This window comes from Podarcis melisellensis, assembly GCF_964234715.1.
Source record: "Podarcis melisellensis genome assembly, chromosome: 10".
In the NCBI taxonomy this organism is placed as follows: Eukaryota; Metazoa; Chordata; class Lepidosauria; order Squamata; family Lacertidae; genus Podarcis; species Podarcis melisellensis.
The window spans coordinates 16,247,527-16,260,204 of NC_138542.1; the positions used below are offsets into that span (position 1 = coordinate 16,247,527).

General features: G+C 40.3%; 1 protein-coding gene across 6 annotated transcripts in view; it reads right to left on the minus strand.

The window, feature by feature from the left end:
* Positions 1 to 12,678, minus strand: part of CPNE8 (copine 8) — a 59,825-nt gene that overhangs the window by 6,851 nt on the left and 40,296 nt on the right. For 5 of the 6 annotated variants that reach the window (XM_081929147.1, XM_081929148.1, XM_081929149.1 and 2 more), the window contains 6 exons: positions 9,047 to 9,100; positions 8,110 to 8,171; positions 4,979 to 5,025; positions 3,446 to 3,627; positions 3,032 to 3,159; positions 418 to 520 (listed from right to left, as the gene is read on the minus strand). In XM_081929147.1, the coding sequence (XP_081785273.1) occupies positions 418 to 520; positions 3,032 to 3,159; positions 3,446 to 3,627; positions 4,979 to 5,025; positions 8,110 to 8,171; positions 9,047 to 9,100 (576 nt within the window). The remainder of the gene's footprint in view (positions 1 to 417; positions 521 to 3,031; positions 3,160 to 3,445; positions 3,628 to 4,978; positions 5,026 to 8,109; positions 8,172 to 9,046; positions 9,101 to 12,678) is intronic. The other variant, XM_081929152.1, reaches the window with a different exon arrangement.

Below are 12,678 nucleotides of genomic sequence, written 5' to 3' on the forward strand. Positions count from 1 at the left end.
TAATGCCTGCCCCACCAACCTTGATAAATTATAGATTATATAAATTAATAGAAAATACAACGGAGAAACATAGTATTGGTACATATCGTTGTTGAGCTGTCCTACGTCTGTCATGTTCATAATTAACCCTTTGTTTTATTTATTTTAAATTTGTATTTAGTTTAATAATAAGTTTAATAAAGATAATTACAAAAAAAAATCAGTGAATCTACTTAGCTGACTACCACCCTAAACAAATAAACATACCATGGTGCATTTGACAAAAGAACAGGGATGGTCAGGGTATTCAAATACAAAGGAACGCGAAAACGTTAATGAGACAGAAATACCCAGGGCAATGAGTGGTTGCCCAGTGGAAAATACAGTATGCATTCTACTTTTCAAGTATTTTCAAGATCAAGTTTAAACATAACTTACATTCACAATAGACTCCTTTGTTTGAGCCATGTCAGAAATGACCCCATCTGTAATAATGAGAAGAACAAAATACTGGGAGCCATCTTTTATTGAGGCAGCATATCTAAAACAAAACACATACAAACACAATTACAGTTTTAATATGAGAATATAAAACTTTCAGATTGCTTTTAAATCTATGTACTACAGACACAAACTAAAAGCTGAAACGAAACATTCAAAATGACAGGTAGTAGTGTTTATTAACCAGGACATCATTAGAAACTGGTGTATTTATTTATCAAGCCCACCTATCTATATTTAAGAGACCATGCGATGGTAAGCCAAATTTACCTGGGGCATGTGAACTTGCAGGCTCTTAAAGAATTTAAAGCTGCTTTGCTCCTTCCTGATCCTTTTCTTACTCCCGAGCCATGCTGAGCTAAGCCAGGGTTTGGGGCAGTGTTCTATGTATTGCACATGTGTGTGGGTGGGCCAATATAATAGTGGCCTCATGGTTTTCCTTAAGAAAACCAAGTAAGTCTTCCACTCCTAAATTGCTTATGACGTGGGTGGTGCTGTGGGTTAAACCATAGAGCCTAGGACTTGCCAATCAGACAACTGGACCTAATGGTCAGGGATCCCTTTACCTTTTACCATAAGCAATAATCACCAAGCTGGAAGTCTGGTATTTGGCGGGGCAGCAGCAGACTATCATTGCAGAAAGTAAGCTTTCCTAGTACTGTTCCACAACTGTCTGCACTCTCTGCTCCCAAGAAAGCTGGCCTTTTCGACCACTGGCCAGCAGAGAGGCTTTCCTGCCCCTCATTGGCTAAGAGCCCTGGGCCTGGCCTCGACTTCTGAGGGAGTGGCTGTATCTTTTCCTGAGCTGAAATGGGCAGCACCATCCCAGGGGAGTGGGGCGGGGGGGGAGACACCAAAGGAGAGCTGACCCTTTGGAGGGGGCAGAAGTGCAACAGCCACCTCCCCAACATCTAATGACTGCGGTAGATTCAGTGATGTAGACTATCTTGCTAAGTTGTATCTAGTTTAATCAACCTGTTTTGTTGCTTCTCTGCTTCTGCTTTGTCTTTTATCACGTGTCTAGGACAATGTCAGCTGGGAAGAGTTGGCAGTCCCACAACTGCAGAGGTCTGGGGGAAGGGGAAGGTATGCTGAGAGAGGATGGGCAAGCCAGATGAGGGGGGAATGGGACACAGACAACTGGTGGTTATGCTGCGTGCTAGCTCTCTCTTTACTCAAAGGAACTTGTTGTTGTTTAGTCGTTTAGTTGTGTCCGACTCTTTGTGACCCCATGGACCAGAGCACGCCAGGCACTCCTGTCTTCCACTGCCTCCCACAGTTTGGTCAGACTCATGTTTGTAGCTTCGAGAACACTGTCCAACCATCTCGTCCTCTGTTGTTCCCTTCTCCTTGTGCCCTCCATCTTTCCCAGCATCAGGGTCTTTTCCAGGGAGTCTTCTCTTCCCATGAGGTGGCCAAAGTATTGGAGCCTCAGCTTCATGATCTGTCCTTCCAGTGAGCACTCAGGGCTGATTTCCTTAAGAATGGATACATTTGATCTTCTTGCAGTCCAAGGGACTCTCAATAGTCTCCTCCAGCACCATAATTCAAAAGCATCAATTCTTCGGCGATCAGCCTTCTTGATGATCCAGCTCTCACTTCCAAAGGAACTTACTTAATGCCAGGTCTGCTTTAAGAAGGTTTAACCTTAACCATGATTTGATTGTCGATGGGGATGTGGAGTCTGATGTGGTTTGCATTACTGAGACTTGGGTGGGTGAGCAGGTCTTGAGGGTCAGGGAAAGGGGTGTTACTTTAGTCTATAGGAACTTGATCTCTCTCTCCAGGTATCCTGTCTGCTTGAGTGGCAATCTAGAATGTGTGTGGCTTTGCATTAGGCACTCAAGACAGATTAGGGATTCTGTTGCTTTACCACTTGCTCCCTGCCTGAGGTGGTCTGGGATATAGTCTTGAGAACCTGCAGAGCTGTTGGCCTCTCATTGAGGCCACTAAATCTGGGGTTGCCCAGGACTTCACGGCTGCCATGAAAACCATGGGGCTGTCCCAACATGTCCTTGGACCACCCCACTTGCTAGAGAGATTAGGGAGATGTTAAACAGCTAATATAAAGGTAATGGTAAAGGGACCCCTGACAATTAAGTCCAGTCGCGAACGACTCTGAGGTTGCGGTGCTCATCTTGCTTTACAGGCTGAGGGAGCCGGCGTTTGTCCGTTTCCACAGACAGTTTTTCCAGGTCATGTGGCCAGAATGACTAAGCTGCTTCTGGCAAAACCAGAGCAGCGTACAGAAATGCCGTTTACCTTCCCACTGGAGTGGTACCTATTTATCTACTTGCGCTTTGACATGCTTTCAAACTGCTAGGTTGGCAGGAGCAGGGACAGAGCAACGGGAGCTCACGCCGTCACGGGGATTCAAACCGCCGACCTTTCGATCAGCAAGACCAAGTGGCACAGTGGTTTAACCCTCAGCGCCACCCGCGTCCCTCAAACAGCTAATATAATTTCCCCCTTTTTGTTTTTGGTGACTGACATCAACTCAACATAAAGTCATTGTGCTGAATTTTCCCAGAATAGTTAACGTGACCATTACCTTGCTACATGATTAATAACAGGGGCAAAGTTTGTAGGTCCATAAAGCTGTACAGATTTTAGACTCATGTAGTATGCTTCCATTACACCATCTATTCCACTGCAGTAAGGATTTTGAGGGTTTCCATTCTATAAGGAAAAACACAGGGGCAAAGAATTAATTCTTGCTTATAGGAATGTTTTGTATACCCCTTACCCGATAGCAGGAGGCTGACACAACCTCCGGTACATCTCATGATTAAAATGCAAACATATATAGCAGAAAAAAGGCCAATATTTTCTACAATACTCTTAAAAATTAATGAAACTGAGCACAAATGGATCCACAAATATATATATATGAGGAACCATGAAACACAGGCAAAGAGGAATTTTTAAATATATAAAATTTAAAAACGATAGAACCATTCCTTACCAAGGCAAATTCATGAGACACTCTTCCGTCTGGCGGCAATTTTGCACCAAAACCTAGAGCTGGAAACATTTTGTCGCTATCGTAGTCTTGAATTATTTCCCCTACTGCCCTCAGCGCCATGCCGTAAGCATTCAGCTGGTATGGGTTCATATAATGGAGCGAGGTTGGGTGTGCAGGGTTACCTGTTGAAACAAAACACATTGTTGAGATGGGTTTGTGAACGTGTTAAGCAGTATGCCTTACAGTATCAATATATGAGATTCCACACTAGCTCTGCCTTAAGTATTATTTCAGGTATGAAATACAGTGTGTTTCCTATGATGAATTTGGATTTAAGTGTCTGCTCTAAATATTCTTTTTTATTTGCATTTATTTAGGTGTATGATGAGGCAAATTCCATAGGTTCTGGCATGCTGAAGAAACTGTGCATGCTTTGTGTGACTTTTTTTGAAGCAACAGTCCTTCAAAACTGCATTAACAACAGCTCTGGATTTCCAAAAGTTGCATGGACGGCTATTTTTTAAAAAGCTAGAATGCTCAGTTTGGTATTTTGTTCTACAGATTGTGACGGTGGTTTACAGATATACTGTTGGGTTGAAATAAACGACAGATGAGTAGCAAGTGTCATATGGGAGGCATCTCTCGAGCAAGTCTCGGGGAGTCCCTTTTATTGAATATTACAGCATTGCCACGTATGTGCTTATTGCTGATTGGTTAACACAAATACAAAGCAAAGGTCGCATATAGGCATTAATCACCGATAAGATTAAAGGCTGGGAAAGGGAGCACAGAACTAGACAGGCATGAAAACCTCCTAATTAAAATATAACTAGTGATTGATATAGAAAGGCTTAAACAATTACCAATGATTGATATAGTGAGACTTAAAAGCGCATAACAATCACGTTCCGTAGATGTGGTCAACTATGCATTAAGAACAGGTCAGAGTATAATGTTTTTCCTGAACTCAATGTGAACTGAACATTCTAAGGTGATGAGTGAATGTCTTAGTATTAGAACGGTTTGTACAGCATCATATGCAGAAGCGAAGCTTAGAAGCAAGACTTCCCATCAGGCCACAGTCATGTGTAGAAGCAAGGCTTTCCTTCATCATACACAATATTTTTTACAACAAAAGACAGCCTAAAGAAAGCCATTTTCCCTCGCTAGGGTGTAATGGGTGGGTTCCTGGCTTAAATCCTAATTTTTGTGAGACGAGTCATGCCCACAGAAGGTTACTTATTTGCCCCCTGCTCCAGCTGCAGTCTTCTGCACCTCCTGGGAGACCCTCTGAGCAGTATTGTAGTAGATATGGGAGGGGGATGAAATATAGAGGAGAACACAAAAGGGGGGGAGCGACACATAAAAGCAAGGGTCTTTTTCTTCCACATAAATATTTGGATCCAAAACTTCAAAACGTACTCTCACTAGAGTCCCCCCACAATAGGACAAGTAAAATGAAAAACACAATGCCAAAACAGTTCACAAATACTGTGCGGATACTCAGTTTAATATAAACAAACCAATACTTACCATTCGAAGCTGTGAAATCAATAGCCACAGTGAAATTTATTTGAGTCCTGTGAAATGAAGTAAACAAACAAATGTGAAAATATCTGAAGATGTAAGTTGCTATATGAGTAATAAATCAAGAAAAACCAATAAAATGTCACTTAGACAAATGTGCATGTTAACAATACACAGAACTGCCAAAGAGCACCAAAAAGGTTATACTATAACATTACTGTGTAATTGTATACATGCATACCTAGAAATAAGCTCCAATAAACACAACAGCGCTGACTTACAAGTATTAGTATTATTTTAAATTCTTAATTGCTTGCTTTATAAATAGTCTAAGCGATTCATCAATTTTTTAAACATAAAGCATAACGAAACCGGGGCTAGGCTAGGAGAACATTACAATTAAAACCACAGAACAGACTCAATAAAATAGCCATAAAGAACTTTGGCAGCAAATAATCACATTCCATCAAATGCCTGGGCAAAGATTAACGTTTTTACCAGGTGCCAAAAACATGTTAATGATGGCACTAGGCAGACCTCACTGGAGAGATCATTCCAAAGATAGGGAGCCACAACTGAAAAAGGCCTTTTTTCTCCTTTGTCGCCACCTTGCAAGCCTCCCTCATAGCAGACACGTATGGGATTGCAGTACAGTATTCAGTATTTACTATAAAATTGCTACTTTAAAAGAGTAACTTCTCTAATGCAATATGCTTAAATATCCTGAGCATCTCACAATTTAAAGGGTACATATAAATTTAAAGTAGCAGGCCAAAATTAAGAAGTGACCATGCAAATTTTTAAAAAAGGAATTACTGTATATACTCGAGTATAAGCCGACCCAAATATAAGCCGAGGCACCTAATTTTAGCACAAAAAACGGGAAAACTTATTGACTCGAGTATAAGCTGGTTCACCACACCACAAACCTGGTGGTGGCGTCAGCGGCGGAGGAAGAACAAGCAGCCCCAAAGGGCTGCTTTTGGGCTGCTTTTTCCTCCTCCGACGATGACAGCGGCAAAGGCGGAGGAGGAGGAAGGAGCAGCCGGAAAGAACCCTCACTTGAGTATAAGCCGAGTATAAGCATAAAAAATGCACTGAAAAAGTAGGCTTATACTTGAGTATATAAGGTATCCTTTATTTGTTCTTAGGCTTAGGAAAGTTGACTTAGTATGAATTCACAAATAAATATCACCTCCATTCAACATATACCAAAATTGCAGACAGGTATATAATGGGGGGGGGGGGGAAATCCCAAAGCCTCTTTAAGGTTGCCATATGTCCTCTTTTTCCAGGACGTGTCCTCTTTTTCATGGATATGTAAAATAAGAGTCGTCATAGCAATCCATAGTTAAAAGTAGAAGTCAGCAAATGTGTCCTTTTTCTTTTTCTCTTCAAAATATCGCAACCCTACCCTAGGTAATACCTTTATTAGCAAAAGCTAAGGATCAACCTAGATATTATGTGAAATGTGTTATTTTTCTTGTCTGGTTTTCTTCTTCTTGTTAAATCGCAGGTGTGGGGGCCACCAAATGCACTATGTCCTTCTGTCCCACTCCTGATTAAGATGACTATTTTGTTCCACCAGCAGCTTTCCACCCACAGCAAATAGAAGCTCTGGGGGCAACTTTTGTTGGTACTATGCTACCGGGGGGGGGGGGTGTTTCTCCCTTTCTCATGTACCATGGCCTCGATCCTGATCAGATGCTGCCATCTGCATGGCTGCCATATGCGTGGTAGGTGAATTGTGAAGGCCTCCCCCTCCTTCCAGGCAAAGTGTGTCGGGGGTATATAAAATTCAAGACACCCGTGTGGGTGAAAACAGGGGACAACTCTTTATTGGCTACAGGAAGGTATGAAGGGTTGGTATGGTATTAGATCAGGATCTGTAAACCCAGAAGACTTCCAATGTGAAGCTTGAAATACCACCCCCAGTATGCCTGCTGGGGAATGCCATGGCAGCTGACTAGATTAATAATAATAATAATAATAATAATAATAATAATAATAATTTATTTATACCCATCTGGGCTTCCCCAGCCACTCTGAGCGGCTTCCAACAAAGTATTAAAATACAGCAATGCATCAAACATTAAAAGCTTCCCTAAACAGGGTTGCCTTCAGATGTCTTTTAAAAGTCTGGTAGTTGTTTTTCTCTTTGACATCTGGTGGAAGGGCGTTCAACAGGGCGGGTGCCATTACCGAAAAGGCCCTCTGCCTGGTTTCCTGTAACTTGTGTTTCTTGCAGTGAGGGAACAGCCAGAAGGCCCTCGGCAATGGACCTCAATGTCCGGGCTAAATAATGGGGGTGGATACGCTGCAGACCATGTGACTGGAATCTGGCTGGTAACCTGAGAGGAGTGGCGCCCCGCTTTGCCCACTGAGAACTGGTGCGGCTTCTCAAGACTCATTGCAAGTCACAAGAGACTAGGGCCCTGTGGGACTTGACATCTTTTCGCAGGGCCTGCAAGACACAGTTGTTCCACCAGGCCTTTGGTCAGGGCGCAGCCTGACTCCCTCTTTGGCAATCTTCACAGAACTTTAGCTTAATGGTTGCCATCAATTTGATTTTAATTAATTTTTATAATGAAATGTTTTTAGAATGTTGCACTATTTTATTGTTGTTAGCCGCCCTGAGCCCGGCTTTGGCTGGGGAGGGTGGGATATAAATAAATATTATTATTATTATTATTATTATTATTATTATTATTACTACTACTACTACAAGGGTCCCCCTTATTTTTTATTCTACCCAGTGACGTTTCTACCCAAGCTGTGACAAACTGCTCCATTGAAACACCTAAGAGTCATGTGCTATTGCCTGAAAGGCAAAAACCTTTCAACTGAAGGCAAGCTCAAAAATATCAATTCACAGGAGAGGGCGGTTCTGCTCTTGCCGGACTTTCCCCTCCCCCTGCATAGCGTGATCTACCATCAACTGCCTGTGAGAAGGGCAATAATAGTAGAATAATATTATTTACTATGTTTTAAAAATATGTAACTTAACGGCACTTGTAAGCTGCCTTGGAATGATTTGTAATGAATTTGGAATTTGCGATGAAAGGTGGGATACAAATAATTGCAAATAAAGAAATTTAAAACCTTTGTGATACCAGTATTATAAATGAATCACTTACCCGCCTTTAATATAATCAAGAAATGAAACTTCGGTTTCCACTAGGAAGGAAAGTAACGTTACCTGAGAGCAAGTGACACAGAACAAGTAATAAACATCAACCTTCAAGACAGCCACAAATATAGAAGTTTCTGTACTGTATTTTAGAATTAATTTTAAACTTACCCAATAAACCGAAGCAAAGATGGTTTTGTGTGGAAATGACATGTATTGGTATCCCCAACCCCACTCCACACACTTCTCTCACCCCAGCACTCACAATATCTATGAGTCTCCACCGGAACTTCTCTTCCCGCTTCTTTATATACAAGCTGTTCCACTTGGCAGATTCCCTTCCACCAATTCACCTCCCCTACCAACCCTCTTATAAGAGCTAAACTATTCATATATACACTGAGCTGTGCACATGTATCTATGCATTCAGAGACTGGCTGGATCATTCCATGAATTACTTTTTTAAAGCGTCACCAAGTCTGGTCAAAATTATTACCAAAGCCAAATTAAGAATTATTTGGCTATACCTATTGCTCTGTGAACAAAGCTAAAGGTGCCATGACCTTCTTGCTCCTAGTCTTTAGCCAGGAAAAACAATCTCTCCTTGTTTCAACAAAGTAACAACCATTTACACTTCACTTCTAAAGTGTTCAGGAAGACACAATCAGCTTCAGTTAAACCAACACTATTCAGTCCAGCAGTTTCAAGCACTCACCTGTGAACTTTAACACTGGCTATTTAATTCCCAGGGAAGGCGCATTTTCGATAGAAAATGAACCAGCTCATCTATAGTTTGATAACAAAAAAAGCAAGTTCTTCTCATAATACAACACCTATCTTATTTAGAGAACTTCTTGCCCAGATAATGCTTACTTAGATATATCTCACTTCAATCTGTGCTGGGAAGGATAGAAAAACAATAATGAAGAAATGATTTACTTAACTGTTCCTGAATTAACATATTTTTTCTTTTTTGCCCTTTTCTTTGGGTTTATAACCTAGAAAAGAAAATGCAGGCACGTTAACTTTTCCGCTTGTCAACACAAATCTCTTTATATTTTTAAGGCTCACATTTTTTAAACTCTACCACGCTCCCTGCTTCTAAACTCCACCTTCATTATGCCAATAAAGGCTGAATGAATGAATGAACTCCATCTTCCCTACATGAACATTGCAAACACCTCCCTAACCCAGCACAACCCATTTGACAGGGAAATGTGTATGACCCTGGCAAGGACCCCTGAGATGCATTTTGCTGCTGCTCACATTAATGTGTACATCAGGGCAAACTGATATTAAAAGATTTTATAAGGAATGCTGTTTTCCATCACCCCCATCTTCCTCACTGACTTGTATTTTTTTTTTAAAAAATAATTTTTATTCATTTTCCAAACACATAATAAAAAACAAACAAGGCACAAAACAAAAACATACAAACACTTAAACATGTATAATTTCATACTCTTATTTTCATACACCTTCTTTCCCCTGACTTCCCCATACCTCCCTTTCGCTGCATCCTTGTTTTACATTTCTTTAGCAACTCCTCCAGTCAATTAACTTCTTGATTCCCTTTCATTAAATTTTCTTTAACTTATTAGTTACAGCTGTAATTCTCTATTTCTTATTCCTTGACATCTTAACACTCCTCAACTTTACAACAGTTTTTAAGATATATTTTGAATTTCTTCCAATCCTCTTCCACTGTCTCTTTCCCCTGGTCACGGATTCTGCCGGTCATCTCTGCCAGTCCCATGAAGTCAATCACCTTTGTCTGCCATTCTTCCAGAGTAGGTAGTTCTTGCGTCTTCCAATACTTTGCCAGAAGGATTCTTGCTGCTGTGGTGGCATACATAAAAAAGTCCTATCCTTCTTCAACACCAATTGGCCAACCATGCCCAGGAGAAAAGCCTCAGGTTTCTTAGGAAAGGTCCACTTAAGGACTTTCTTAATTTCATTATAGATCATTTCCCCAAAGGCTTTAATCCTCGGGCAGGTCCACCAGAGGTGGTAGAAGGTACCTTCATTCTCATTACATTTCCAGCATTTGTTATTGGGCAAGTGATAAATTTTTGCAAGCTTGACTGGGGTCATGTACCACCTGTAGATCATTTTCATTATATTTTCTTTTAGGGCATTACATGCCATAAATTTAACACCAGTGGTCCATAACTGTTCCCAGTCCGCAAACATAATGTCATGACCGATATCTTGTGCCCATTTAATCATAGCTGATTTCACCGTTTCATCCTGTGTATTCCATTTCAACAGCAAGTTATACATTCTTGACAGATTCTTAGTATTGGGTTCTAACAATTCTGTTTCTAATTTTGACCTCTCCTTCTGAAATCCTATTTTCCTGTCCTGTTTAAATGTCTCATTTATCTGATGGTAATGCAACCAATCTCGTACTTTGGACTTTAATTTCTCATAACTCTGTAATTTAACCTTTTCACCGTCATATTCTAAAATTTCACAATATTTTGGCCATTTAGAGTCCATATTAAGTTTTTTGTTTTAAGTTTTCCTCACTGACTTGTAACAGAGGCAGTCTGCCTCGAATTCCACTAGCTGAGCTAAAAAGCCATTCACTGCATTGAATAAAAAATACAGTGTTCCACCAGTTCTTGACACTGGAATCAATCTTACGGGTGGCAGGGAAAGAAACATTCAAAGGAAGCCTTGTTCACGTCTAGGGGCATGCAGGAAGAAATGAGTGAGGCTTGCAGGGAGGCAAAGCATAAGGGGAGCTCAGTTTGGATTTATGTCTGCTTTGATATCAGAGGATAGATAAGTTCTGCAGAGTTGTCTTCCAGTCTGGTGGGTAGAAGATGAAAGTGGCTGGGAGGGCAGATAGAAAATGAAATACAGCCATTTGTTCTGTGCTACTCTTGCCATTGCTTAAAATTTTAAGAGTTGAATAGCTTCCTTGGATTACTGTTCCTTAGATTCACATTCCCAAGAGATCTTGAACCCCACCTGCTGCTTCTTTGCTGGCAGCTATGAATCACTGTAAAGCCCATCAGGTGTGATCCCCCCAGAAGATTCCCTACCCTGGACACCTCCTGTCCTAAGTTGGTGTTCTCCCTAGATGTTTTGGAATACAACTTCCATCAGCACTGACCAGCATGATCAATGGTCAGGAATAACAGGAGTTGGGGGGCACTGCATTTAGTATCGCTCCCCTATATTGCTCTTCTCACTGTGTGTTTTTATATTCTCTTTGATGTCTGGAGTTTTTCTTTTTGAGGAAGTCATCTGTGGTTATGTCTCTTATTGAGACATCCTTCTGTATCTACCATAACTGCTGCCCTTTGTTTCTAAACTCTTGAAGCTGGCTGTACTTGCACACTGTTTAGAATTCATATCTTCTAATGTGCTTTTTGGATTTTAACCAATCCTTTAACCTATCCTTGCTTTAATTTCTATTAATGATTTTCTTTTACCATCTGAAAAACGTCACAAAATTTTCAGTTTGCTTGTGATCATATTTTTCCTTTACTTTTGATACCATATTATTATTTTGCAATATTTGTATAAACTTGGTTTCCTAAATTCTGATATTTCATTTTACTTCCTTATCACTCTAACTGCTCTTGATACGTCTTTTTCTGCTTCATGTCTTCTATCCATTTACTGTATGTACTCTGCTTTCTAAACTGAAACCCTTATTCTGATGCTCTCTCGACCTCTCTTTGCATTCTTTTGCTATTTTCATTTTCAAGTTAGTGATTTAGAGTTACATTTTTCAGTTCCAGATTCTACCTCACCTTCAATTACTCATCTCACTGCATGTCTTCCTTTAGTTCTTTTTGGATGATTTCTCACTTTCTTCAGTTGAATTTCTGGGGAGATTGATTTTCTTAAGTTTCTTCCTTCAGCTTCTTATTTGGTTCCTTTAACTCTTAGTAGAGTTTCTATCTCCTCCTTCACACACCAGAAACTGGATGTGATTTTTAAAAATAGACTTAACTATTTCGGTTGCAGATCTAGGCAGTTTCAGTATCATGTCATCAACTGGTTAACACTTTTAAAATATGTTATTTTATCTCTCATGATACTGCTAAAATGCTTGCTTATTCTTTTACTTCATCGAGGCTTGATTACTGTAATATAATTTTTGTTGATCTTCCTTTATCCCATCTGTATCTTCTTGAATCTATTTTTCACTCTGCAATCTTTCAATTTTTGCCTAGAAACATTATCATTTACCATCTCTTCTTTTTGCATTGACTCACACAACTTACAAAGCAAGGTCCACAGAATACAGAAAGCTAAGCTAAGCTGAATAGGTCCACCCTGGATGACACAGAAAAACAGACCAAATGAGGGCAGGAAGGAGCCGAACTCCACTCTAAACGTTTCCTGCCTTGATGAAAGGTAGCAAATAAACACCCATGTGATGGCCTGCCACCTATTGAAAATTTACTTATTTTTACATCATTGCACTTTGCTCTTTTCTTAATTTTAAAAATACACTTTTCAGAGGTCAGAGTTCCTCTGATACCAATTACCGTATTTTTTTGCTCTATAAGACTCACTTTTTCCCTCCTAAAAAGTAAGGGGAAATGTGTGT